The sequence below is a fragment of the Equus caballus genome, chromosome 5, assembly GCF_041296265.1.
Source record: "Equus caballus isolate H_3958 breed thoroughbred chromosome 5, TB-T2T, whole genome shotgun sequence".
Taxonomy (NCBI): domain Eukaryota; kingdom Metazoa; phylum Chordata; class Mammalia; order Perissodactyla; family Equidae; genus Equus; species Equus caballus.
Genome location: NC_091688.1, coordinates 3,533,244 through 3,561,238, shown reverse-complemented (window position 1 = coordinate 3,561,238; position 27,995 = coordinate 3,533,244). Strand labels below are relative to the sequence as shown.

Genomic DNA, 27,995 nt, shown 5'->3' with positions numbered 1-27,995 from the left:
AACAGGAGCCTGAATCATCACTATGGAGACACAGTGCTTGAAATTATGACTAGAAGGATAGTGTGACTCTCTTGGTGAGGATTTTGAAAAATGTAAACAGGTATGTTACAGATGTTTCAAAATGACACTGTTTCTTGCTCAGTTAAGGTTTTTGCCTCACTTTTTCCCAGTGTTCTGTTTCAGGGAGGCTAGGGACAAAATAGTTTAAAGACAACATAGATTAAGACAAGTACAAGCTTTATTTGGTCTTTGCTACTCATGAAGGCAGCAACCAAGGAAGAGTGTTTTATTCCTAGAAGTTACTATCCAACATGACATGTATCACGTGTGAAGGGTCCTGGCATCCTGGACCTTTGATCCCCAGGCTGCTTGGTTGCTGAGAGAGACTGCTCATGCATTTTCTTCCCTGCAGCAATCAGACTTCTGCCCAACACCTAAGGCCTCAGAGAAACTTGTATATGGTTGGGATTGGGGCTTGGTTTTAATGGGAAATTCAACCAGGGCTTCAGCTATATTCTTGCCCTATTTGATTGTAGCCAATATGTGGTTTCACCTGCTCATCAGTACAGGTGAGGTCAAATTTATCAAAATGTCCAAATAATAATGCCTCTTTGCCCGTTCTGCCTGCCCATTCACACAGAACCTCCAGCCTCCCTCTCAGGGACACTGGGGCCCTGAGCAGTTGTGAGGACAGAGGGCTTCATACAGGTTCTAAGTTAGTCTGTGACACCTCTGTATTTCTGCTGCTCCCTGGCTCTGGACGCTGCTCCCTGCTCTGCCTGTGGTCGCTGCTCATGCCACTGCTGACTCCTCCTGCAGAGCCCAGCTGCCACATCAGCCTAAAGGAGATTACTGCTTCTTGGCCAGTTCAGCCTTAGACTCCTCCCTGACCCCACAGAACAGCTCAGACCAGGTTTGCACTTTGGGTGTGAATGTTCTTAAAGCTCGAGGACAACCAAAGGGAGACTTGCAGCTAGTTACCAGATGAGACCGCTTCTGGGGCCAAGGCCCAGACTCAACCTCTTCCATGTGACAGAAGCCAGTTTGCCTCCATCCTGGAACGCCCTCAACACGCCTGTATTCCTTTTTATCGATTTCTGATGTGAGCTGTAGCCGACATCTTGGCACTTGCCATCTTTAATTCAGTCAGGTCAACATTCAGGCTCTTCAGGAACGTTTGAGGTTCCCAGCCCACAGGCCACTGCCCTGGCTGTGCTGTAGGTGCCCTGCTCTGTGAATCACCTATGGGGGTTTATGGCGGAAACTATGAGGAATGGCTGCACATTGGAATCACCTGTGGGGCCTTGAAAAATACGGATGCCTGGGTTCCATTCCCCAGACATTCTGATTTAATGTCCGGAGTGCAGCCTGGGCATGGAGTTACTTAAAATTTCCCCAGGTGATTCTAACACCAAAGTTGAGAAACTGCTTTTATCAAAGTTATAATGGGGCAAATTAAACAGAAATTATTCTTTGTTAGGGCAAGCAAAGTCCAGTAATCTTTGGCCATATCATGTTCCAGAAATGGAGAACAGACACACCTCATGTCTTCCAGAGGCCCTCCTGGGCTCCCCATAGCAACCTGCTGGAAGTGGTTCCATTGTCCTGGCCTGGTTGGTTCCTGGGTATCCCCTATGTGAAATGGAAACAACTAGAATAGACTAGACATTAGAGTAATTTGTGTGGACACATTAAGTGATTGGTAAATGTTAATTAATACGATCTGATCAGAAGATGGCTCTGCTGGGCATTAGAACACACCCGGACAGCGTCTTCCTCCCACTGGCACACAGCAGAAAAGGCTGAGGTCCTTGTTCTTGGCATTCTGCAAAAACCTGTCATCCCTGCCTCCCAGCAATGCTGTGTGTACTGTGGGGTTTGAGGTTACTCAGCAATCCACCATAGCTAGGAAAGAAGTGACCTCCAGTTACTGTCCATTTGGTACTAGAAAGGCATCCTCAGGTTAAAGTCACTGCCATGGAAGCAGCCAAATTTCATGAACCTGGTTCACACTGGCTATCACCCTCTTCACACACAAATTTAAAGTCAGAGCTCCCAACACATCAAAATGATGGAGAAGTAGCAAAAGGCACACTTCTGCTATTTTTTATTTGTTTGTTGTTTTGAAGTCCCAAGCCTCAAGAACTCTACTAGGAAACAGTAAGAGCAAAGCCAGCTGGGTCAGGTTCCACCATACAGATACAATCCCACAGGGTCCGTTTCCAACAACACATTGAAGTGGTGGTCACCCTGATTCCATGTGGAAGAAGCCTGGGTGGGACCTGCCTCATGTTCCTGAACTTGGGTCAACCATTCAGATATTATTTTCTAAGCTTGGACTTTTCAATACACTTGGTAACTGGGGGAGGCAATAAACCCAGGCATCAGACATTTGTGCTAAAAAAAGAGAAAGAAACGAAAAAATTATTCTGTCTAAATCTCCTGACCTGGCTGATGTGCGCCTGATGAGAGGGCAGTGTAATCTGCAGAGGGGTCTCTCCTAAGACGGAGACAGGGCGTGCATGAGCTCCACCCCCACAACATGCAGGACTCACGGGGTTGCAGTGAGTTGTAATATATTGTACAATGCAGATGGTTGAAAGGACGGCATCAGCTACACTGGTGGGAGGGCATCAAGGAGTTTTCACACTGTCTCAGCTTGTCTCAAATGAAATCCTTGAGAAGAGGTGGGCTGAAGCACCTATAATAGAGAGAACAATAAGTCATGAGCTCTGGAGTCAAGACCAACTTTACCAGTTATCAGCTGTGTAACTGTGGGCAAGCTTCTTATCCCGCTATACTTAGTTTATCTGCCTGTAAAATGAGTGGTGATAACAGCACCTTCCTCACGGGGTTGTGGTGAGGATTAAATGGAGTACCACGGTGATAACAAGGTACTGTATCAATACAAGGTACTGTGATAATAATAGCACCTTCCCCAGAGGGTCGTGGTGAGCATTCAATAAAGCATTACAAAAACACATTCTGTACAATGCTTGGCAGATGGTTCAGTGCTAAGCACACGGACTCAGTGTCACTCAGACCTGGGTTTCAGTCTTGACTCTGCCACTTACTGTGTAACCGAGGGCCCTTCACTTTCCTGAGCCTCCATCTCCTCCCCTACCGCATGGGGATGAAGCAGTTCATACCTCAGCGGGTTATGGTTTGGACTAAGGGAGATAATGCAACAGCTCCAGTCATCTCCTGGCACGGAGGCAATCAAAGATAGCTATTGTTATTTAGTAGGGCTTGATGAGAAAGAGCTCACAATGGACTTTCTCTTCTCTCTCCTTCTGGAACCAAGCTCTCAGGGGTAGGTAGGCCCTACTGGCTCCTGCCTGCACCATCCCACTGCTCTAAGGCCCCTTAGCTCCCACACTGTTCCTAAATGTGGCAATTCATCAAATTCTTCCTGTAGGTGACAACCTTGTCTGGGATCTGGCAATGATGTTGAGCCCATGGCTGCTAGGAACCTTATGGTGGCCTAATGCCACAGTCACTGGCGACCCTTAAGCCTGAACACTCCAGCAGGCATTGCCCTCCAACATTCTTGGAGGGTCTGAGAACTCCCACCTTTGGACGGCCAAGGTGTGTGAGTCCGAAAGCCAGGGCCTCCTTCTAATCCGCAGGAGGAAGGCGCATGGGTTAGTTGACCGCCGGTGGCCAATCTCAGCATCCCGAGCCAAGACGCGGGGCTGGGACGCCTGAGCCCCACCGTCCTGGCTGGCAGCCTCGGCATCCTGGAAGAAGGATGAGGACGCATCCCCCCCTGCTGGCGGGCGAGCAGACAGCAGCCGGGCGAGCCGGCGCAGCGCGCGGGGCTCTCTCTTTCCGCTAGGGAAGGCGGGCTGCGCTGCGGCGGGAACACCTCGGTCGCGGCGCAGACCAGTTCTGAATCGTCACTTTGCTTCTCAGAGACAGCTTCTCTGGTGCTGTGCCCAGCACCGCCCTGCCCCGCGCCGCGCCACCTAAGCCCCCTGTTGAAATCCGAGCGGCGTGCGCGCGGCTCAGGGCCCCAGCTACAGGAGCCGCGCCCGGGAGCTGGGCGACCGCGCGGACGGTCCTTCCCGCGAGACAAGTGCTTGAAGCTGAGGGAGCCCGGGTCGCACCTGGGTCGCCGCCCGCGAGACTCAACAGAGGCGAAGGGTGCCAGGACCGAAACCAGCCGGCGGGCTGGCCGGGGTGCCAGGCGGTGCATCGCTCGCAGCTCCCGAAACCTGTGCGATGTCGCTGGTCACCACTGTTAGCCCTCCTCTGGGAGAGGCGGGACCGGGACCGGCCCCGGGCTGGGCGGTCAGCTTTCCAGGCGCAGGAATTGTTTGGAATGCTCCAGAGCGGCCTCTGCGGCGGACACTTCGATGGGGCTGAACTTCCCAGGCCGGCGATAGCTCGAGGAGACCGAGCACCCAAACTGGGTTTGCAAATGCAAGAATCTAAACTGCCTCTTTAAAAAGAAGCGGTAGAAAAGCTGGGACCCAAAATTAGAGAACCGACAATCCGGCCTTGCCTTCATCACGTTACCCTCCTGAGTTTTCTTTGGAATAAAGTCGCTGCAAGTTAGTCCAGAGGTGTGGGCCATTCTTGAAGGTGTCAAGAAAATAGTGACAGTGTATCTTGTGTCCACAGGTATGCAAAGACGGGTGGTGGTGGTCATCAAGAGCATACCCATCCACCTACTGGAGCCCATCTTGACCCCAACAAAATAAGCAGGGGCCAACACTGAGCGCCTTTGAAAACTTAGAGGAAATGGAAAAATACACAGAAAAACACACCAATTAACAAAAATAACTCAAGAAAAAATAGGAAACCCAAATAACCAGGGAATTGAATTGGAAAATTTAAAAAACCTATTCTCTTCTCTGCCAGAGCAGGCTCAGATGGTTTCATGGGGAGTTTTCTTAGATTCAGAGAATAGAAAAAGTGGGAAAACTCCCCAACTCACTTTAACGATGCAATGTTTATACCCGACAAGAACAGTACTCAGAAGTTTTAGATTAACACTACTTATGACCATAGATGCAAAAATCCTAAACAAAATATTATCAAATCATATAAGCAGTGTATTTTAAAAATGCATCAGAGTCAAGGAGGATTTACCCCAAGAGTGGTTTAACTTCAGAAAAATATCTGTCAGTGTAATTCACCACACCAAAAAAGCAAAGGAGAAAAACTATAAAATCCCCTCGATAGATGCAAAAACACATTTATATATTCAATGATAATTCATGGTAAAACTTTCAGCAAATTAGGAATTAAGGGTATCCTTCCAAGGGTACAGCAGATCATACTTACTGGTGACATGTGACAAGGAGTGCCATGAAAGCCCAGTGCAAGGCAAAGATGCCCACTATCAGCATCGCTGCTCCACAGCGTAACGAGTGGTCTGGCCTTGAGCTGTCCAGCACGGTTGCTACTAGCCACGGGTGGTTTTTCAAATTTAAATTTAATTAAAATTCTGTTCCTGACTCTTACTAGCCATATTTCAAGTGCTAAATAGTCATATATGGCTACCGTATTGGACAATTCAGCTATAAAACATTTCCATCATTGTAGAAAGTTTTACTGGATAATATTGCTAGTCCGTCAATATTTTTTAAAAAACCAGAAAATGGAATGAAGCCTAAGGACTGGAAAGAAAAAAACATTTCCCCTATCTGCAGATAATATGATTGTCTACATAGAACATGTAAGAAAATATGCAGATAAACTATGAGAATTAATGAGTTCAGCAATGATGCTATACACAAGATCAGCAGAATTACAATAGCAATCACATATAGACTTTTACTACATGTCTGACACTGTGCCAAGGACTTTTCATATATTCTTACATGTTACAATTTAATTCTTACAACAACCAATAGGCAAGTACTATTATTATGCTATCTTGCAGATGTGGAAAGTGAGACAGAGTGATTAAGTAACTTGCCCAGAGTCAATAGCTAGAATAGGAAAAGTCAAGATTCAAACCGCAGGCAGACCAGCTCTAGAGCTCGCCCTTGAACACTATGCTATTTTGCCTCCACTGCATTCCAGCACACCAACAAAACAAATTAGGTAACATAATAGGGGGAAAAAGCAACAGACAACAAAGATGTCTTTACAAGAGCATCAAAATTTTTAAAAGAAATTAGGCATAAAGCTAACAAAAGATATACAAGACTGAGCTCCTTACTTTGGAGGAAGTCCTGGCTCGCAGCAGACTTCTCATTTCTGACAAGGGTAGAGAGTGGACTCAGGACCCCAGCAGGTGGATAGGATGCTCTGTTTGGTACAATTGCAGCTATAACTCCAGGCAGCAAATCAACTCCTGGACTTCAAACAATGAGCCTGGCCAAATCTTCTAAAATTCACTTATCAAGTTCCTTCCCTGGGGTCAGGCTTTTCAGGACAACAGCAGACAGCAAGTTATCTTTCTGGATCACCACTTGTGGCTTTCCCTCCTTCCAGAAAGTCTCCATCCAGCATAGTCTCCCTATGTCATTAGCAACTCCAGTGACAGCGCATCAGTTTGGAATCTCCACCTGCCCTGAGTGTCAAAGATCTCTCCAATGCTTGAGCCCTACACTACACAAAAATATTTTTAGCACCTTGGAGAAGCTCTTATCCACATTCCGAGTAGTGGCCAAAGGCTTCAGCAAGTTTTCCAAATTTCCGTTTGGCTAGCTGCTTACAGAGGTTTGCAAGGTATGCAGTTTAATAACTCGTGTTTTAAAAAGTTTAAAAGATGGCCCCAGAAGTACCTCTGATATTAATCCCAGGACTAACTTCATTCTTAATAGGAGCTCTTTAAGCCACCTGCTTTGTCTCATTACAGCCTGTCTGCAGTGTTCTTACCACCACCATAGAACCAAAGGGGTCTTTGCTGTCAGGTTCCCAGAGTGAGAAGAGGAAACAAAATGAAGATTCCCTTCAAGGCACAGAAATATCCTGGGGAGGCCTAAGGGGCTGTGCCCATGGTTGGATGCCCCTTCCCGTCCTCAGAAGCTAATTGGTGGTCCAGCTCTGCCCCATATTCTGTCTTCTTAGCGGAATAGTAATCTCTTCTCTACCTCTCTTCTCGGTTGATTGTCCTAATTCTAAATCTTGCTTTAGTTGTAACATTACTTAGACTTTTACTCATATTCCTCTAACTGGGGAAAAGAAAATTGTTATAGGATAATGTAAAAAGCAGATTTTAAAAAACTAGACAAAGCTAATATTCGTAGAGTTATTTACATTTTATATGTACAAGTATCGTCCAGTTGACTGGCTTCTAATGATCTTCATCTACATTACAGATCACGCCTCTTCTATTCCTTAAATGTTTGTTCCTCTATTCTCAGACTCACTAACTCCAGGAAAAGTGCTTTGATCAAGTTAATTACAGTCACGATAGTGTGAAGATACACTGTAAAAACAGTGTACACCTTTCAGTATTCTTAGGGCTGCTTACGTGTCTTTCATGCACTAGAATTCCTAGATGCCTTCCATTTCTGAGTCTAGAACTTTAATCTCCAAGAGCTTCTGAGAAGGGAAAGGGAAACTACAGGAACTCCTGCAGTACTGTTATGGACTGACTGCTTCCATCCCCCCAAAATGTGTAGGTTGAAGCCCTAACCCCCAATGTGGCTGTATTTGAAGATGGGGCCTCTAAGGAAGTAATTAAGGTTAAAGGAGGTTATAAGGGTGGGGCCCTGATCCAATAGGATTAGTGTCCTTACAAGCAGAGACACCAGAGAGGGCTTGCTCTCCCTCCCAACACCCACTGAGGAAAGGCCAGGTGAGGCTACAGAGACGGCGGCCTTCTACAAGGCAGGAAGAGCGCCCTCAACAGAAACCAAATTTGCTGGCAGCTTAATCACGGACTTCTAGCTTCAGAAGTGTTAGAAAATAAATTTCTGCTGTTTAAGCCACGTGTTGTGTGATACTTTGTTACGGCAGCCTGAGCAAACCAAGTGTAGTTGGTCCTCTGTGTCTGAGGGTTTCCAGTCCCCAGAGATGGAGGGCACACTGTATTCAGTGTGCTGCGCCATCTTCTAGGAGGGACTTCAGCACCCGTGGATTTTGGTATCTGTGGGGGTTCCTGGAATCAGTCTCCCTCCGATACGGAGGGACGATTGTACCTTATAGCTTCAGAGAGTTTTAAGCTTGGGCCCATGGATAGTATTGTTTCAATAAAACCGTTTTAAATGTAATCCTATGTAGTCTATGCATTTAGAAACATTATTCTGAGAACGGTTGCAAAGGCTTCACCAGACTGCCAACAAGGTCTGCAGCCCAAAAAAGAGATTAAGAACCTCTTTACCTCCTTCTGGCAGACAGGAAATGAAATATATGTGGTGTCAGGGTGACATGCCTCTCCAATTGTTTTCAATTGTCTTAATTTCAAGAAATTTTAGTAGGATCTAACCCATTCTAGTCTACAACCTTTAACTACATTAAAATCTGTAGATCAACATAGATATAGATGAGGAAGAATGTTACATAGAATTTTCTGAAATATTTAATTCTAGCAGACATCCATGTTGATTGTGGGCCACTATACACCACAGTATAACCACATATGTATGTACTACATGTATAGGTACCATATGTGTGTACTGTATGTACCACAACATACCACATAATAAGTACTACAAATTACAGGGAACATTATCATGGTAATTCAACTGGGCAACTAAAAATATTATCAATATTTTAAAGCTAAACTGTAAGAATCCTTCCAGCAGAGTAGAGCTGCTGATGTCTGAAGTGGAAATGACCCACGTTTGCTGACGGTGCTTAGAGAAGAAGGCCAATGGTCAACACTAATGAGCGGGCTAAGAAAGCCAACCAACAGAGATTTCTGTTGTTCTAGGCACCAGCCAGGGGAAAGGAGGAGTCAGAGGTTTATAAATATGTCTAAAGAACCTAAATATCTTATCTGGAAGAAAGAACAGTAATAATAACATAATCTCCAGAGCTGAGACATCTCCCAACTCCACCAACATCCAACCCTACTGCCAAATCAACCAGTGCCTCAGAAAATACAGACGTGGGGATAACTAAGCAAGCAGAGGCCAAGCTTTCATGGATACATAAGTAAATAGCTATGAAATGAAATTTTTGGGGGTGCTTTCCTTTGTATTGTATCTATATTATATTTATAAGTTAGATAACTATATATCAAAAGAAGTTACATAAAAACAGGCAATATATAAATAATACAATCAATCTTCAACTGTTCATCCTAATGAAATGGGAGAAAGATATGGATAATGGAGATAATGGAAACTCAGTTTATATTGTTATATATTATTCTATCTTATCATATTGTTCCCAATATCCTAGTAAGTTGACTTTTCTAGTTACTCTCAAAGTAGCCTGCAGTTGGGGAAAAGAAAATTGCTATAGGATAATCCTAAAAATACATTTAAAAAAACTAGATTAAACTAACATTTGCAGAATTCTTTACATTTTCTAAACCACTTTTACACACATTCTCTGAAGCCATTTAACAGTCATCTGTATGTGGTATGCATTGTACAAGTATTGCTAAAATACTAAAAGAAGATTTAGAATTGGTTTCTTTAAAATAAACTACCAAATTGCAAATGGTTTTGGTATTCATTTCCGTTCAGTACATTGTTTGGTCAGATGTCTGTTTGTGTACGTTATATTGTCTAACACTACAATTTAAAATGGACCTTTAACTGAAAAACTATACTGAAATTATGCTAATCGGTGCACAAAGTGATGAGAGAGACAGGAATGTTTAAATGAGCTAGAGGTATAAAGGTATGGGTGTTGTCGAGCATGGATTCAAAGCGGCAGAGTCATATTTTTCTTAGAGGACAGGTAGTGATAGAGATGGGAAGGAGGGACGGTTGTGGAAGATATACCCAAACATCTGTGCCCTTCTCTAATCCTGTGAATTGGCCCCTTCACATGTTCTTATGTATGTCTGTGATTGCAAAAAATGTAGGGAGCCACCCATAGGTCTCAAAACCGCAGACAGGAGATTTGCGTCAAGGGACTGAGTCATGTGGTTTGTGATAGAAAGTCAAGTAAGTAGAATGGAGAGAGCATTCTAAGGGGTGATGGGGATAGGCCAGGGTGTGTGCAAGGGGGACAGGCAGGCTGAGTCCAGGTCACAGGAAAATCTGAGCGCCAGCGTAGGGAGTCTGGAATTTGTTCTGTGGGCAGTGGGGAACCGTGGCAAGCTTAAGTGGACAACTACTTTTAAACAGTCAGAATCGAGTCTCTGGGGTTTTATGACACAGATAGGGAACTTTACCTGCCTTGTTCATCTTTGTATCCCCAGCAGGCAAAAGAGTGCCAGGCACATAGTAGGAGCTCACTGTATATTTGCTGAGTAAATGAAGAAGCTTGAAGGGCCTCTGTGGAAAAATTACAGAAGATTTAAAAGTCATTTATTTTAGGTCTTTGGGAGGAAACTTGACAATGTTCACCAAGACTCTCATAAATATTCCTGTCATTTAAATCAGTAATTCTATTTGTGGGACTCTATCCTCAAGTCATAATCCTAAATGAGGAAAAGTTTTATGCATGAAGCGTATTACAGTACAGCTTTTAATAGAGAAAAAATCAGTCTAACAATTGAGAAACGGGTTATTGTGTATATTCTATCTGTGGGGTATGTAATATGCTGTCATTAAAATTATGATTATAAAGACAAAGTAACACCAGAGGAAAATATTTATATTATTATGTTAAATAAAAAAATGCAAAGCCACCAAGATGCACAATGTCGAGTATGATTACAAACCATGGGGGCGGCGGGGGGGGGCGGGGGGGGGTGCCGTGGCGCGGGAGAAATCTCTCAGGTGTTTGTCTGGAGGTGGCAGAACACTTCTCCTTTCTTCTCTCTTTATCCTTCTATGTATTTTCCCCACTTTTCATCATTACCTTACTCCTTCGGCAAATATTTCCTGCGAGCCCACCAGGCGCCAGGCACTGCTCTAGGAACAGGGGAAATAGGAGTGAATACAACATGAACCTGCCCTCGTGGGACTTACATTTCAGTTGAAAAAGCAGAAAATTAACAAGATAAATCACTTAAGTGGTATATTAGGTGATTAGTGATCGGGGAAAACTAAGTCACCGAAAGAGAGTACACCGGGCTGCGTTGACTTTCTGACCTGGGGGAAGTCGCGCGTGCGGGGAAAGGACGCCGCGCGACCTCGGCCGGGCACGCGCCCGCCGGCAGGCGCCGCTGCAGCAGGGCGGGCGGGCGGGTTTGGGCTGCGCGCGGGCGGGCGGTGAGAGGTGGGTCACGTGACGCGAGGGGCGGGAGGAGGAGGCCGCAGAAAACACCGACTCGGGCGGCGCACTTTCTCTTCGGAGAGGCGGGCGGAGCCGAAAACCCAACGAGCGCCTCCGGAGCGGTCGGGGGCGGGGCAGACGGAGCGGACGCAGCCTCCCCGGCCTAGGCCCTCGCCGGGTTGGCTCTTCGGTTGTGGGTCGCTGCGGCCGGGCGTCTGCGGTCGGGTCGGGCCGGGCCGGGAGCAATGGCGACCTTTGTGAGCGAGCTGGAGGCGGCCAAGAAGAACCTGAGCGAGGCCCTGGGAGACAACGTGAAGCAGTAAGAGCCGTGCGCGCAGCCCGCGGGCCCCCGCGCGGCGCCCCCCGGCCCGGGGCCGTCCCCGCCGCCCCGAGGCCTGTGCAGCCCCGCGCGGCGGGCGGCGGGCCCCGGGCGTCTCCGGCCTCCCCGGCGCTCGGGACCCCGCGGGCGCCGTCGCCCAGACTCTCGGCCCCGCGCGGGCGGGAGAAGCGCGCCTCACGCCCGCGGGCCTGTTGAGCGGGGCGGCGCCGGCGGGGCGCGGGACGCGAGAGGCCCGCGGGGGGCCGGGAGACCCCGGCCCGCGCCCGGAGGCCGGAGGGCTTCCCGGAGGCGGAGGCATTTGGGCTCGGGGGGCCGTGTGGGCACTGTCAGTGGGCGCGGTGAGGGCCGTTTCGGAAGGCAGACGGCCCCCGGTAAAATGAGCGTGGGCGCCGCCGCGGGAGCAGGGTGGTCGCGGTGGCGGACGCGTGTTGAGCGCCCTTCAGCGCTCTGATCCCCGGAGAGAGACGTGGGGGCGCGGTCGTGCCCGTTTGCCGGGCGAGGAGCGCGAGCGGGGGCGCAGGCGGGGCGGCTGCTGGCGGGCCGAGTGGGAAGTCGGTCGTGCGGCCGGGGCCGAGGCCAGGTCGTGGGAGGAAACGTCCGAGAGGCCGGGACGGGGCTGCAGGTTTCACCACGTTAACGTTATTACAGTTTATTTTCCGCAGCTGCAGGACGCGAGTTGCAAACGTTGAACGTCGTGGCGCCTGTGCCGTCGCTGCCGGGCGGCCTCCGTGTCCCCGCCGGCGCGCGCGCTCGGGTGCCGGGTGCCCGCCGTCCCCAGCTACCCCTCCCGAGGCGGCCCCGGCGCTTGGCTGCGACTCGCCTGAAGCGGTGCACCGGGACGGCCCGCGCGAGCCCGGGAGCTGTCCTCGCTGGGAAACTTGGGGGGCGGGCTTGGCGGTCTGCTCTCGTCCTGGCGCGGGGTGCGCTTCCTGTGCGACCCCCGCGGCCCGCGTGGAGGAGGACCAAGCGGCGTGCGCTCCCTGAGCGTTCATACCATGAACGTGATTCAGACTTCTGCACACGCTGGAGTTAGAATCTAACCTGATCTACTGTTTTGGTGTAATTATTTCTTTATAAACATTTCTTGGCGCCCAGAGATAAAATGTTCTACCGAAAGTTATGTTTTGATGTTCACGTTTACTGTCAGTCTGTTTCTTTGCTTATTTAATTAAAAATTCTTAATTATTTTGTAGGTAAAATTGACAGCTCTCACCTGCGTTGATTCCTATAGCTTGTTACTTTTGTAATACTGGCGGCGAAGTTTATGTGTTTTTGAAGCGCAATAGCCTTTTCACCCAGTCGGATCTGCGATGCTGACCGTTATTTGAAAGTGAATGTTTGCATACTGCAGTCACTCGAAAGGACCTGGCTTGTGTGTATAATTGAGTGTCTATCTGTGGTGGTGACCTCCGTGGCCCCACACTCCTCACACAGGTTTCGGGGTTGCCAGATTTGGTCTTCAATGCGCGAGGCTGGCTGTGGGCTGTGCTGGAATACAGTTGGTGAGGCTAGGGTGGGGGCACCTGTGGCCTGAATCTCCGCTGACAGCACAGCCCAAAGACGCCTTGTGCCAGGACAGTTCGGGGTCCAGTGTCGCTCCGTGTTTTTCCAATCCCTCCTTGTCTTTTTCCCCTTCTGCTCCTTACAAGGTGCCTGTTGGTTGAACAGCCCATAGTACTGCTGTGCAGTAGTTTCTCATATTTCCTGCAAGGGTGCTTTGCTTTGTACAAGCTAACCGTTCAAACGTGGTCCTTGGTGGCAGGTAAAACATGTACCGTGTATAAGGAACTCCGATGTGAGTTGTTTTCTTTTTATCCAGTGGTCCGAATGTCCTTTCTCTCAGGCTGTGTGCCCACATCAGCTTCTAGAAAGACATGGGCTTTGCTAGCTCACTCACTTGGTATAGTACCCAGTAGAGTGTCACGTTCAAATAGGTGCTTAATCTTTTGATACTCGGTCGTATGTTATTTTCCTCCAGGTATCTCCAGTGCTTCCTAGTCTGACCCATTTACGCTCGTCACCCGTCATCCGCACCTTCATAGAGGCTGACTGGCTTTGTTTTTGGTGTTGTTAGGATGACGCTCATTTGTCCATGGGTGGGCAGCGAGTTAACAGGGGCCAGGATTGGGAGCAAGCCGTCCGCCTCTTGCTGGCCGATGCTTGCTCTTTGGGCTGGAAGTTTTGCCGCTGGAGACAGACAGCGTCTGGCTGGCAGAGCTTCCTGAGGGAGCCTTGTCTTGGTTCTGGAACAAGTTCGCGCACTCCAGTGTGGATGCATTTGCATCTTTCTTGTAAGATGGTGACACAGGGATTTTCAGTAATGGGCTTCTTCTCATGTTATTTTCCGCTTTTGTTGGATAGAATGGGAAGGGAGAAGACTTTGGTTTCTGTGGAGCTTTATTTCATTAATAAATGTTCAGAATTATTCCTGCACCTAAAAAAAAAAAGCATTTACGTGTCCACTGTTGGGACGTTATTGACTACTGAGTGTGTGACTAGCGGGTGAAAAGTGGTGCCAAGCTCTAGAACTAAACATGTTTTGCTGTTGAGTGAAGCAAGTCTTGGGCGACGTGAAGACCGTCAAAGCTGTAGGTTTTCTCCTGAAAAACAAATGCAGGTGAACCCACAGCTTCACATGCAATTACATACAGATGTAGCCTGTCCATACAGAGATGCATACTAAGATGACGTGAAGCTAACGTGCGTGCGCGGGAAGCCCTGCCGTTGGTTTGACCAGGCACTGAGAGCGTCTAACCAGCTCGTTTAGGGATGTCTGCGTTTATTCTGTCAGGAACTCAGACGAGCACTAGAAAGTAGCTAACGGGAATTGAAAGTGATGTAGGATGTGTACTGAGTAATTTTTAATCTAGTTCTGTGAACAAGGAGCAGCTTCCTTAAACATCAAAACAAGAGGTGTGGATGTGAAAAATCATGTATTTTATTCCTATTTCAAATAATGTTGTTAAGGTATAAAAGATTGAATCTTTTTTTCCCTACCAAATAACTAGTAATTTTTATGATTAGTGTTTGGCGTTCACTTTAAAAACCACTAAATTTCTCATATCCACAGGTATTTTCTTTGTGGTGAGGTGTTTTAGAAACCCATTACTTCAGCCAGTTAGATTAAAACTTGAGGGGCCGGCCCGGTGGCACAGTGGTTAAGTGTGCAAGTGCCCAGGGTTTGCTGGTTCGGATCCGAGTGCAGACGTGGCACCGGTTGGCAAGCCATGCTGTGGGAGGCGTCCCACATATAAAGTAGAGGAAGATGGGCACGGATGTTAGCTCAGGACCAGTCTTCCTCAGCAAAAAGAGGAGTATTGGCAGCAGATGTTAGCTCAGGACTAATCTTCCTCAAAAAAAACCCCCAAAAAAACCTTGAGGTCATTTGAAAGGAAAGAGGTCACTCAGAATCAGTATTAATGACCACTCCCCAACCCATAAAACACATACATATTTTAAAATATACATCTTTTTTTATTGAGATAATTGATCTATAAAATATTAATTTCAGGTGTACATGTAATGATTCAATATTTGTGTATATTGCAAAATAATCAACACAATAAGTCTAGTTAACATCCGTCACCACACATAGTTAAAAAATTTTTCTTGTGATGAGAACTTGTGAGATCTACTTGCTTAGCAGCTTTCAAATGTGCAATACAGTATTATTAACTGTAGTTAATAATACTTTTAGAATATAAACTTTAAATGTGGGATTCCGGAGAGGGGTCTTTTAGGAAGGCAACCCTGAGGAAGGAAAGGGGCAGCCGTGGCTCACTGAGGTGAATCCCATTCTGTGACTCCCTGTCAGTCCCTTTTAGGAAGGACTTGGCTTCCTTTTCCTCCTGTTGGTGTGTCAGTTTGCTGGGCTGCCGTGACGGAGCCCCACAGACTGGGTGGCCTGAACGGCAGAAGTTGACTTTCCCACAGTCGGGAGGTGGCAGTCTGACATGGAGCTGCCGGTCTCTCCCCCTGGACTGCAGGTGCCCGTTGTCTGGGGTGTCTCTCCCTCCCTCTGTGTGTCCTCATCTCTTCTTGTAAGGGTACCAGTCACACTGGCCTAGGGCCCACCCTAACCACTCCATTTTAACTTAATTTACCCCGTTAAAGGCCCTGTCTCCAAATATAGTCACATTCTAAGGTGCTGGGGTTAGGGCTTCACCAGATGACTTTTGGAGGGGACACGGTTCAGCCCCTAACACCAGGGAATGCAAAATGTCCTTCCCCGGTAGTTGGAGCCGGTGAGGTGACTGCGGGGAAGAAGCAGGACCTGTGGATCTGAATACTGCTTCTGCCTCTGCAGATACTGGGCTAACCTCAAGCTGTGGTTCAAGCAGAAGATCAGCAAAGAGGAGTTCGACCTGGAAGCTCATAGACTTCTCACGCAGGATAATGGTAAAACAGTTATCTGGGGAGTTGTTTCACTGTTCTGAAGTTTTCCTGCATTTGCAATAAGTTAAAATCTTTTTCACTTAAAAAAATAAAATTTTGGTTTTAGTGGTGTGTAAGGTCATTTTAATAATGTGAATATTTAAAATTAAGTGTAAACAATGGCAGAGTAGGGGAATATCCAAAATCCTTAAAAGCTAGACTAAAATAATGGTTTCCTTTTGTTGTATTTTGTATTTGACATGTGGCAACCTTCCCTTTTTCAGTCCACTCTCACAATGACTTCCTCCTGGCCATCCTCACGCGTTGTCAGATTTTGGTGTCTACACCAGGTAAGGGGTTGGAAATACTTGCAGGGACGCGGTCAGCAAGGCCATGGGGCGCTGTTGTGTCGGTAGAGTCCTTTATAGAACCTTGTAAGGCGGGTGATGTCCCTCTCCTTGCGCTGACCTTTGGGCCTTACTCCCCCGCAGCTGGACGTGGGTCAGGGGAGTCCGTGGGAAGTGAGGAAGCAGGTGGCCTCGGGGAAGCAGCAGCTGCGGGCAGTGCCCGGGCCGCGGGTGCGGAGAGGCTGCGGTGGGTGGGGGGAGAGGGGGCCATGGCGCATGGAGAGCTGGTGCTCTCACTGCCTTCTGAAGTGAGGCGGAGGCGCTGGAGGGTTGGAGAGAGGGCCTTGGAGACTGGCGGTGGTGGGAGGGCGGGAAGCTGCATCTGCCGCTGCCACCTACACGGGTGTCAGAAACACCGATGCCTCTGCCCCTAATTTATTGGAGTTTAAGTTGCACAAGTAACCTCTTTCAACCATCTTATTTTAATCAGTTAGTCAAAAATAAATAAATACGTTAAAAATTTGCCTCATGATAAAACTTATCCTGAGCTCTTGTGAAAAACTTGGATTTGTCAGTACTTTCTGCTGTAGATTAAATTGAATTTTTTTGTCTTTAAAAGGCCTGTAGTGATTCTGATGGCCCTTTAGAAGCCCATGTGTATCTAGAAATGACAATCTTCCTCAAGCAAAAAGAGGAAGATTAGCAACAGATGTGACCTCAGGGCCAGTCTTCCTCACACACAGAGAGAAATGGCTGGTATTTTGTATCATCCCTCTCTGCCAACCTCTGTTGTGTGATGAAGAAGTCAGACAGGACCTCCCAGAGCGCCACTCCTCCGCACTCATAACAGTTGTTGGTGTAAAGGAGTGAACAGAGCGATGCTTCTGGAGCCGGGTGCTGGAGAATGGTTGCCTCCCTTACCCTCTGCAGGCCCCTCACCGCACCGTCTCACACCGTGTCAGAGCTCTGATGCTCTGCTAATTTAGATAGAAGGGCACTTCAGGCAGTCAGTCATAAAGATAATCTACTTCATTGTGTGAAATGTAGTGGGATTGGAAAAGCCACCATTGTGAGGACCAGATCTTACTTTTTAGGTAGATCTGTTCTAAAGTGCCACACACACAAAGGTAAGTGGAATGACCAGAAATCAAAACTGTGGTTGATAGGCGTCAAGACGCTTGGGTTCAGGTTTAGGTTTTGCAACCAGCTTAGATAGTGTGGTTAATTATTGCATGTTCTTAGCTTTCACATGTATAAAATAGAAGCATTAATATCTACCTGTCGGGTTATAAAAAGCAGATCGAGAATATCTGAACAAGTACTTTTAAAAATAAAAAAATGCCAAACAAAATGAAGCAGTATTAGTAAGTGTAGGTGGCTGATTTTAATTAAATAAACCCTTTGATATTCTTGAATGGTTGTCACTGATTATTTTAAAGTAAATGAAGAAAGATTTGGAATTTGAGAGGTTATTTCTCCATCAAACACCCTAAATATATTTCCTCATAATGAAATTAATACTTGCTGGCAACAAAGAGGTGATTTCTTTTAAAAGTAAAATGTAGAAATATAGTTCTTTGCCCTCATAGTAATTGTGGGTGATTTGTTTTCTATTTTTCTAAGCTAGGCAGGAAAGATGATCTTGATAATATTGTTTATTGAGTGACTGCAATGCGCTAGGCACTTTACCTGCATATCTTTAATCCTCACAGCTACTCTTCAGGGTGGGTATTATTAGCCTCTTTTTATAGATTAGGAAACAAACTTCAGAGAAAAGAAAACAAAAGAAAAGAAAAACTACCCGGAGGCCCTGTGGAACTGGCGGGTGGACGTGTTGAATCCTAGCAGACATCAGCTGCTGCCGGAAAGCTGTCCTCGTTGTCACTCCTCACCGCGCTTGGCTTCCTCACCCCGAGGATGGGGCCACACGACAGGCGTCACCTGACGCCAGTTCCATTTGTCAGGCATAGGTTTCTTTGGGACGTCATCTAAGATTGGCTGACCTTATCAAGTGAGATGTGGGTGCGCCAAAGACACTTGAAGTGACAGAAGAGGGCCTTGACTTCCCAAACAGTTCTTTCTTTTTTTTTTTCACGATTGGCACCTGAGCTACCATCTCTTCCCAACCTTCTTTTTCTTTTTTCCTTCTTTTCCTCAAAGCCCCCCAGTACATAGTTGTAGGTCCCTCTGGCTCTGCTATGTGGGATGCTGCCTCAGCGTGGCCTCATGAGAGGTGCCATGTCCGCACCCAGGATCCGAACCGGTGAAACCCTGGGCCCCTGAAGCAGAGCACACGAACTTAACCACTCGGCCATGGGGCTGGTCCCCCAAGCAGTTTTTTTAAACTGAGGAAGTTGGAGTATTTTTTTTCCAAAGCTTTAAAAATTCATCCTTCCAAAAACATCACAATGGAAATGCTTCTGCCAGGAGGATGGGTGATTTCTTTTTCTATCTTAAGTTGTGGGGGGTTATTTTTTTCAAGTGTGCTGTAATGAGCTTGTATTACTTTGATTTTTTTCTTTAACACTAAACCGTATATGTTCATGATTAAAAAAAGAGTACAGAAGGTCTTATAAGAAGGGCTTCCTCCTACCCCAGACATGTTCTCCAAGACAACTACTTTGTTTTTTGCTCTTCTGGTGGGACCTCCAGAGCTTCCCTCATAGTATACTTAATTCTCCTTTTGGGTTGACTGGTTTTAGACATCTGTCTCATCGTCTCATTGCCCTGTGTTTTGTGAGTTTTATCTTTCAGCCTTTTTGTCCAGTGCATTCTTTAAGCAATTTATGGCCGCCTCTTTCTGTTCTATGGGTATACATCTTCTCAGACTTCTCTGAGGATGCCAGTTAAAAATTTTTCGAAGTCCTTTGTGTTGCCTGAATTCTTTATCTCTAGGACGTCTATTTTTTGTTTGTTTAGCTTGGTATTTTTGTCATTTTACAGATTATTGTCAAATGTCTGATGATCGCATTTAAGAATGAAGCATAGAATCGCCTGGAGATTTGCTTTAGAGTGAGCTGTCAGGAGGCCAGCTCTAATGACTGGGATTCCTCAAGTGCTGGCTTGCAGAGAGCTGTGCGCTAGGGGGCCAGCTACCTTAGTAAATCCCAGAAATTTTGTTCTGTTTCACTAGTTGAGAGTCCTCCAGTCTCTCTCCACCCTCCCCCGTGTATGGGAGTGAGCAGAGCTGGCTTCGTGGCCCAAGGACTCAGGAGGGCCCCCCACCGGGTTTAGTGCTCTGCTGTGGTTGTCTTGAAATTCTCAATTTTTGAACAAGGCACCTTGCATTTTTGTTTTTTGCTGAGCTCAGTCCTGGGGATGAGGAACCAGGTTTGTGTGGATGACTTTTGAATATAGACCTTCCATTAAGCTTGTTTTTAGCTTTACTGATCCCTCCTGGTTTCATCTCTAAATCCAGATTCCTTGTGGATTTCTAACAGGCAGGTTGACCCGCTTCCACCTCAGTTACCAGCCTTGCCTGGCCAGGTTACGCCTTCCATGTGTCTGCTTTGTAAGGCAGCACCTTTTTTGCCCATCCTTGAAATTTGTTGAGATCTTATCTTGTCTGTCACTCATGTGATTTGAGAGAATTTATAGTTTTGTTTAGAGAAATAGAAAGAGAAAGTCTGAATTTAAGCATTTATTGTTTATTTTCGTTACTTGAACATTTCATACATTTTTAGACCAAAATGAGAACAAACTTAGCAGTTATCAGTTGTCATTATTTTCTCTCATGATTATTCTTTTTCTTTCTCATAGAGGGTGCTGGATCTCTGCCCTGGACAGGGGGTTCTGCAGCCAAACCTGGGAAACCGAAGGGAAAGAAAAAACTTTCTTCTGTTCGTCAGAAATTTGACGTAGGTTGTTCTTCGGTAGATATTGGTAACAAGTGATTTAAGTACTGGTGTGATGGAACTGGCTTTAGTTATTAAATGAATATTAAATTGTTGGTAGTGGAGTTGAAAAAAAGGGGTCATGATTTGGGGGGGAACAAGATGTCACTGTGCTTGAAGTTGGTGAGAGTTTCAAAGCTTGTGAGTCCAGGTGTCTGAATTTGAGTTCTGGTTTCTTACTGCATACGTATTAATGTTATCGTTAGTACCTAATGATTCTTCAGTGATTCAGAAACTGTGCCTGTGTTCTTTCTCCTCTTGACTATTTCTCTGGAATGAATAATGTTTCTCAGACTGAACAGACTTCTGTTCCAAGGGCCCAGGAGGCCTGGAGGCCTCTGGCGGGGTCCTGGTGATACCTAGCTAGGCCCTGAGCCTTCTGGGGATCAGCAGAGAGTTTATGAAAGCATTTGGCTATAAAATTTGTAAACATTTTAGAATAACTTGGTTTTTCCAGTTCACATCTAGAGAACAAAGCTTCCCAAAGTATCCCTTTTCTGGATTTGACTGGGTATTGATAGCTTTGTTGAATACCATCAACAAACATTTATTTCTACCTTTGCTCCGTGTTTTATATTAATAATACTCAATCTGGAGGGCAACAGTATTTCCAGAGAGGCATACTTGGTTTAAAAAGGCATGTTTGATATAAAATAGAGTCTTATACTTGGAAAATGGAAAAACGAGTGTTGCTTTTATAATATGAACTTCAAATAGGGACAAGCCACATTTGCTACAAAATCTTGTATGTTGGGCTTAAGCAACAGCTACCAGGGGCTTATCTCCCACTGATGATGGACAATATAAATGGGCTGTCAGAATCTCCCAGAGGAAGGCTGAGGCTTTATGAGTGGAAAACGATTGAGAAAAACTCTTTCAAATAATTAGTATGACTGTGTCTTAGATTCCCTGTTGAGAATGTAAGTAGAAGATAATGGTAACCAAATAGTTAAATTATATAGCATTATCTCGGACTGTTTGTTATTAGATCTGTTAGATTGGTTAGCTAGGCTTTTTAGGGCTTAATTAAAGCTTTAATTACATATTTATACTTTCAGAACCTGCTTACTTACAAGTATAGTTAAAATGCTCTGGCTTATTTGAAAATAGTTTTATATCTTCTGTGATTGCCAAGGTATTAATTGAATAGAATAAACTGCTATGCCTACTACCATTATTCCCTTTAATTCATGTCTTCATTATGACCATGTAATGGGGGTGAATCTTTGGTATTTGTGCCTGAGTTACTTTTTTCTTTTTAACCTCTGTAATAGGGTTTTGATGGCATTAATTTGTGGCATCTCAAATCCAATACATTGGTTACTCTTTTTGGGTCTCATTACTTGCACTGTAATGAGTAATTTTGAAAGGTTTTCTTACCCATAGCATAGATTCCAGCCTCAAAATCCCCTCTCGGGAGCCCAGCAGTTTGTGGCAAAGGATCCTCAAGATGATGATGACTTGAAACTTTGTTCCCACACGATGATGCTTCCGACCCGGGGCCAGCTGGAAGGGAGAATGATAGTGACGGCGTACGAGCATGGGCTGGACAACGTCACCGAGGAGGCCGTCTCGGCTGTGGTCTATGCCGTGGAGGTTGGTTTGCTGGTGGCAGAAGTTTTACAGAATGGCTATGACGAGCTTGTGTGTGTTGTTCAAAGTTGGTACTGCAAGAAAAGAATCAAAGTGTCACTCTGATCTCGGAATTGTCATTGTCGAAGTTTTCTTCTGTGGGAGAAACACATCACAATCCAAACAGTTACCTTCAGCTAACAGACCAAGCTTTTCGAAAGGTTACTTAGGGCATAACACTTCTGCTTGATCTGATGTTTAATTTGTGAACAGGGGAACAGTTTTTAAGGAAAACAATGAGATTGAGAATCCTAGACATTAAAATCACATGGTTTTGTTGTGGTACGGCATTTGAAGAGCGTTAGAATGGGCGTCTGAACAGTGGGATTCTTGTCTCAGCACACTCTTTCATCCATCGTTTTATTCATTTAGTTATCTGACAAAAAAATATACATTGAGATCTTTAGTGCACAGGTGCTGTCAGGTGACGTTGGGTAATTGCTTTCAATTCTCTGGGCTGCCGTTTCCTCGCCTGTCCCTCAAGATTATAATAGCTGCCTCATGAAGTTACAAACATGAGATGGATTCTGTGTGGACGTTATGAATTGTGCCTTGCAGTCCTGCTGTGCGATGATCTGAGTGGTGTAACTGAAGCCCCACTCGGCCTGGTCCTGGCTGCCCCGTCCGTACAGGGCTGGGACCCATTCTGCCTCTCTCCTCACCGTCTCCAGCACACGCTGATGTGCTTGGCTCTCATAAAGGTCAAGAGATGTTAAATACCTAGTTTTTGTTTATTTCCTACATATCTGCTGTTTTCATGGCCTTTTGAGAGAGCCAGGGTTCTTTTCATGCAAGGACTTTAGAGGATTGGGCACTATGACCAATAAAGCCCAGACCCGGAAACTTTTTGTCCCATTTTAAACCAAGTTTCAAGGTAGTTTGCCTGTTTTAGGATTTATTTATTTTTGTACTTTTATTTAAAGCTATGTGAAAATCATTTGTGAGAAAGCAGCCAATTGAGAGAGAGAAAAACTTCTTTAATAAATTCCCTGTAGAGCAAGCCCATCTCAAATAGAACTAAATAAAAATAGTGCGTTTCCCTTTGTCCTCTACCCGCTGCGTGGGGTGGCTCTGTGGGTCTTTGGCAAACATGCCTTTGGTTCCAGCACATGCTAGCCTGCCCCACATCTCCATCCACTAAATGCCAATAAACATTTTTTGGTCAATGGAAGGTTTATTATTTGCTTTTAAAGAGGAGTTCATGCTATTTTTTCTTTTCTTTTTTGTTTTTACAGAATCACCTTAAAGATATATTGACATCAGTTGTGTCAAGAAGGAAAGCCTATCGGTTACGTGATGGTCATTTTAAGTATGCCTTTGGTAGCAATGTGACCCCACAGCCATACCTGAAGAATAGCGTAGTAGCTTACAACAGCTTAATAGAAAGGTACCTGAAGATTCCTGTGATTTATATCCATCCTTTCTAGTTGTTACACTACTCTTCTGTAGTAGACTGCTATTAAGTAACTGCGTGTGGCGTTCTGTAGGTCTGAGGCAACTTTGAGAGCAGCAGAGTTTTATTTTCTGAAGTTGCATCCTCGCATGGTAACTCGTGGATTATTTTGGGACTTCTTATCAGAAGGGAAGTGGCTGCCGTGTGTGGTTTGACGAGTGCCCCCTGCGTCCTGAGGTGGAATAGAGTAGTTCCCTCGGGCAGTGCGTCCTGATGGGCAGTGCGTCCTGATGGACAGCAGTTGCCTGGAGGTGGAAGCGGGCCTGAGATTGTTGGGTCAGGGTTGGGTTTCTTGATGGTGGGGGAGGAGTGGTAGATGTTTCCCAGGTCCTCATCTGACTTTTGTAGCTGTAGCTCAAGATAGTGGCCTGTGCTGGGCGTCACCCTGTTGTGCACATCTGGTCTCTCAGCTCCAATCTCTGGGCTCCCAGCATCTCTGATGTCCTGAGTCACCCCTTCATGAGATGACCTGGACACCTTCACCCATGTGTTGTCTGTTTTCACCCCTCCACCTCCCTCTCTCCCTCCCCCTCAAAAAAACTTAGTCCAAATTTTAAGCCTTTGGGAAAGGAAAAAACAATAATGTAATCTTCCTCGTGGTAGCTGGAGTGAGTGAGTGCTGGACTTGGTGTGTCTGGTCGTCTGGTTAGTTAGGGAGAAGAGAGGTAAAGAGATGATAGGGCGATGCAGGTTCAGAGAGAAAAGTGTGGTGGGAAGGCTGGCAGGAGTGGTGATGGTGCAAGGTGGAGGTTGGGGACACTGGGAAGAGACTTGGACAGAGCAGAGTGTTGAGGCCACATGGAGGAGCTGTCCCAGGGCCTTTTTCATGGCTCTGAAGACCTTGACTCGGCTCCGAAGGCCCATCTTGAAGAGCACCGTCTTAAATTGGGTTCTCTATTTAGATTGCCATATGTGAAGATTTACTTTCTCAGTCTCATTCAGGCATATCTGTGTGGGATTACTTGTTCTTCTTTGTAAGTCATTCCTCTCTAGAGAAACAAACCAAAAAAGGTGGCTGCTTGTAGTGGGTGAGTGCTGGGAGCAGTGTCTTTGACCCTGCCAGGCCTCCCGAGCTGCCTAGGCCTGCTGGGCCTGTCCCTGGGAGGAGGATGGCCTCCCTGTCGGCTGCATGTTTCTCAGAACAGGGCTGCCTTTGTCTGAGCCGAAACCCAGCTCCTGCCCCAGTGTGCTTCCTGCAAGCCGCCTCCTGGCTGTCATTTGCCCTCCCCCTTGTTCTTCAGTCACACAGGTTGTCTCCTACTGTGTTGTCATACATGGTTGCCTGACTTCCCAGCTGACATTGTGTGGGGTCCCGTTTTGCTAAATTGGCAAGATCTGGATTAATTTTCTCCACCCTCCGTTTTTGCCTGTTGCTTCTTTTGTACTGTATCTTCTTTTCTTGCTTGTTATTTATTTTTTTTAAGATTTTATTTTTTTTCCTTTTTCTCCCCAAAGTCCCCCAGTACGTAGTTGTATATTCTTCGTTGTGGGTCCTTCTAGTTGTGGCATGTGGGATGCCGCCTCAGCATGGCTTGATGAGCAGTGCCATGTCCGTGCCCAGGATTCGAACCAACGAAACACTGGGCCGCCTGCAGCGGAGCGCGCGAACTTAACCACTCGGCCACAGGGCCAGCCCCACTTGCATGTTATTTTTGATCCTCTTGTCTCCAGGACCGTTTATTTTCCTCTTCAAGTCAGTTGTTTTCAGTTTCATTTTCCATTAAAGTCTATTTTTTCCCCCAACTATAAGCTCTTTAAGGGCAGGAAACAATTTTGGCTCAGTATCCTGAGCTTAGTAAATATTTTAGCATTGTGGAGGGAGGAAGGTAAATGTTACTCTTATATTTTCTTTCCAGCCTGACAAACGGCTGCCTTTAAAAATTAAAATTATAGACTATTCATGTATATACTAGCTAAAAAATAACTGGGTTTTTAATTCATATTATTTTTAATAAGATTTGTTCTAGCAACCCATTTCTGTTCTAGTTTTTGCTTTTCGTCTTAGTTACTGGGACTATTTCTAAAATACTTTGTTTTCAGCCCTCCAGCCTTTTCTGCTCCCTGTGCTGGTCAGAATCCAGCGTCTCACCCGCCCCCTGACGATGCTGAGCAGCAGGCCGCACTCCTGCTAGCCTGCTCTGGGGACACGCTGCCTGCATCTTTGCCTCCAGTGAACATGTACGACCTTTTTGAAGCTTTGCAGGTAACTCTTGGCTCCTCGAAGTTTACCTAGATTTATGGATCGGTTCAAAGTGTCTTCAGTTCTGCAGACATACTCAGTAGCTTTCCCACTTCCTGTTTTTTTTTTTTTTTTCAGTTTTATTGTTTGTTATTAAAACCGTTAATACTAGCCTCATTTTTCAAATCCTGGGCGCAGGAATCCTTCCTAATTTACCTCCCCCATCCCCCACCTCCCCAATGAAAGAAAGAAAAGGAAAAATCCCCTTGTTCCCTTATTCCTATTTCAGAACCTTATTATTTCCTTGTCTTCTTGTTATCTGGTTTGGGATCCATTAGGTTCTGGCTTAAAGTTTATAGGTTTGTGTGTCTTTTGTGTGAGTGTTTTGTTGATATAAACCTTACTTTTATTTTATATGTTGGGAAAATAAGTATACTGAAGTCTAATTGGAGACTTGCTAATTTTGTAATCCCAGGTCCACAGGGAAGTCATTCCTACACACACTGTGTATGCTCTCAACATTGAGAGGGTCATCATGAAACTCTGGCACCCAAACCACGAGGAGCTGCAGCAAGACAAGGTCCACCGCCAGCGCTTGGCAGCCAAGGAGGGGCTTTTGCTCTGCTGAATTAGGATTTGAGGGGTGAGACCCTCTGCAAATTCAGTGATTATTGAGAATCGAATGTTCTTTGGGTCCACATTTCAAGACTGAAGTGTGCAGTGTGAATAGGACCTTTCCTATGGAAACGTGACACTGAGTATGTATTGTGTGGCTACTGTGAAGCCATTCATATCAGTCCGACTTTAATAATCTGTGTGTGTGTGTTTGTGTGTGTGTGTGTGTTTCCAGTTACGGGAGTTGGCACTGATGGGATTCTGTGCCTGGAATGGAGATGTTCAGGCATCTGAGGCTTAGTGTCCCATGGTCTGCGTGTGAGGGAGATGACATCCTAGAACAAAGAAGCTATTATAACTTAGTCCCCATGATCAGCAGGACATCTGTGTGTTCAGTGACTTCACATATTCTGTATCTGGCAAGTCTAAAATTTCTGCCTTTCTCCTCAAGAGCTGTGCTCTTGAATTTTGGTTGAAATAAACCTACAGTGTTAAAAATTAGATAGCTCCTTTAGTGACCAGTTTAATTTTTAACCAATACAGGTAGCTCTCTAAAAAGTCAGTACAACTCCATAGAAAATATGACTTAGAGATGCTGTGCTATTAGACAAAATGAAGTCCTTTGTGTGCATTAGGAACCCAAATCAAAACAAACAACCCTCTTGGATTGAGATTAATTAACCTTATGTCTTCTCATAACTCAAGCTTCTTTGATAGAGTTACATCTGAAGACTTTGGCAGGTTCATTTATTAATTACTCCTATAGAATATGTTTTGTGAAGTCCATGTAAAAATATTGGATCTATACTTGGTAATTCCCCTATTCCCATGAAATATCATGTTTCTATCCTTTCAAATGATGAAGTGAAAATAATTTACATTTGACAGTGTTACTAATAACCGAGTTTGGTCTTTTTAGAGATGTTGCCTTTTACTCAAGAGATCGTGTTCGTGGATCTATTAGAATGTACAGATGGGTTTGTGTAGGTCTAAATAATATATGTATAGATATGTATATGTGGTCTAATATCTGGATCTGTGTATTTGATTTTGTACTTTAAATGTGATAAATAAACCTTTTGGGACAAAACAGCTTGTTTATTGAAGTAAACCTCTAAGGATACCGCCTTCTACAGAACTGTGAAAAGCCCTGCTTTATCTTAGCAGAGACTTCCCAAAAGAATGTACTAGATGAGATTTGTGATGTGTAGATTAAGACCAAAAACAGAGAATAAACAGCTTAGTTTCAGTTCTTGGCACAAGTCTGAAAAGCCCTTTACAGTTTTAGATGAGATAATATTCAACAATTTTTAGGGTTGGGGAGAATTTGAAGCACTATCTTAACTGAATGTAGTGGTTGTTTTGGACTATCCATCTGTCTGGGCCTTCGTGCTAAGTACGTGTTACATTTCCTGCGTTCCACAGATGGCAAGGCAGCCAGGAGCCTCATCTGTGCCCTGCTGCCCTTTGCAACGGCAGGTTCCACAGAAGTCCAAACAGGAAAACTCCTCTCTGGGACCTGGCCTGGATCCCCATAGTCACCTACTCTGGTGGGACCACAGGACACCAGAGGACTCCCTTTGCCTCATGTTTTGGGCCTACACTCTAAACTAAGATCTGCTTTCCATGCTGGTTTTCAAGAATCATTTTGTAAAGTTGGAGAGACGGGGTTGAGGGCAGAGCAGGACAGTAGAGTGATCCTTAGGAGGATTTTCCAAGAGAGCCCTTGAAAGAGATTTGAACACCTCTGCCCTTCTGAAGTCTGGCTCCAGTGCTAGCACCGTTGCCAACTGTGGGATCCTGAGTGAAATCATAGTGCTTACTGTCAAGCATCATTTAGAAAAACAGCCATCTCAATGAAGAAAAAAGCTGTTAGAAACCAAATACTTTCAGACTTAGAATAAAGCTTCCTATA

The 27,995-nt window shown here is 45.6% G+C and overlaps 2 protein-coding genes and 1 long non-coding RNA gene across 5 annotated transcripts; 2 read left to right on the top strand and 1 right to left on the bottom strand.

Moving 5' to 3' along the window:
• Positions 1-4,560, top strand: LOC138924199 (uncharacterized). Its single transcript, XR_011438956.1, has 2 exons — positions 1-100; positions 3,630-4,560. It is a non-coding gene; the product is annotated as an uncharacterized lncRNA (long non-coding RNA).
• Positions 219-11,244, bottom strand: LOC138924198 (uncharacterized). 3 transcript variants are annotated; one of them, XR_011438955.1, is made up of 4 exons: positions 11,124-11,244; positions 10,751-10,943; positions 10,259-10,361; positions 2,091-2,701 (listed from the first exon to the last, which is right to left on the bottom strand). XR_011438955.1 is itself a non-coding variant. In XM_070267614.1 (2 exons), exons 1-2 carry the CDS (start codon positions 4,196-4,198, stop codon positions 2,655-2,657), a joined length of 672 nt encoding a protein of 223 aa, XP_070123715.1. In that variant the 5' UTR covers positions 4,199-4,245; the 3' UTR covers positions 219-2,654. The 3 variants fall into 3 exon arrangements, 1 of the variants encoding a protein (XP_070123715.1); XR_011438954.1 differs by lacking the exon at positions 11,124-11,244 and having other exon boundaries at positions 10,891-11,007; XM_070267614.1 differs by lacking the exons at positions 10,259-10,361; positions 10,751-10,943; positions 11,124-11,244 and adding an exon at positions 3,574-4,245 and having other exon boundaries at positions 219-2,701.
• TADA1 (transcriptional adaptor 1) lies at positions 11,229-27,170 on the top strand. Its single transcript, XM_023640471.2, has 8 exons — positions 11,229-11,566; positions 15,894-15,985; positions 16,246-16,311; positions 20,068-20,165; positions 21,588-21,797; positions 23,069-23,220; positions 25,327-25,489; positions 25,941-27,170. Exons 1-8 carry the CDS (start codon positions 11,493-11,495, stop codon positions 26,091-26,093), a joined length of 1,008 nt encoding a protein of 335 aa, XP_023496239.1. The 5' UTR covers positions 11,229-11,492; the 3' UTR covers positions 26,094-27,170.
• The last annotated feature ends 825 nt before the right edge of the window (positions 27,171-27,995 follow it).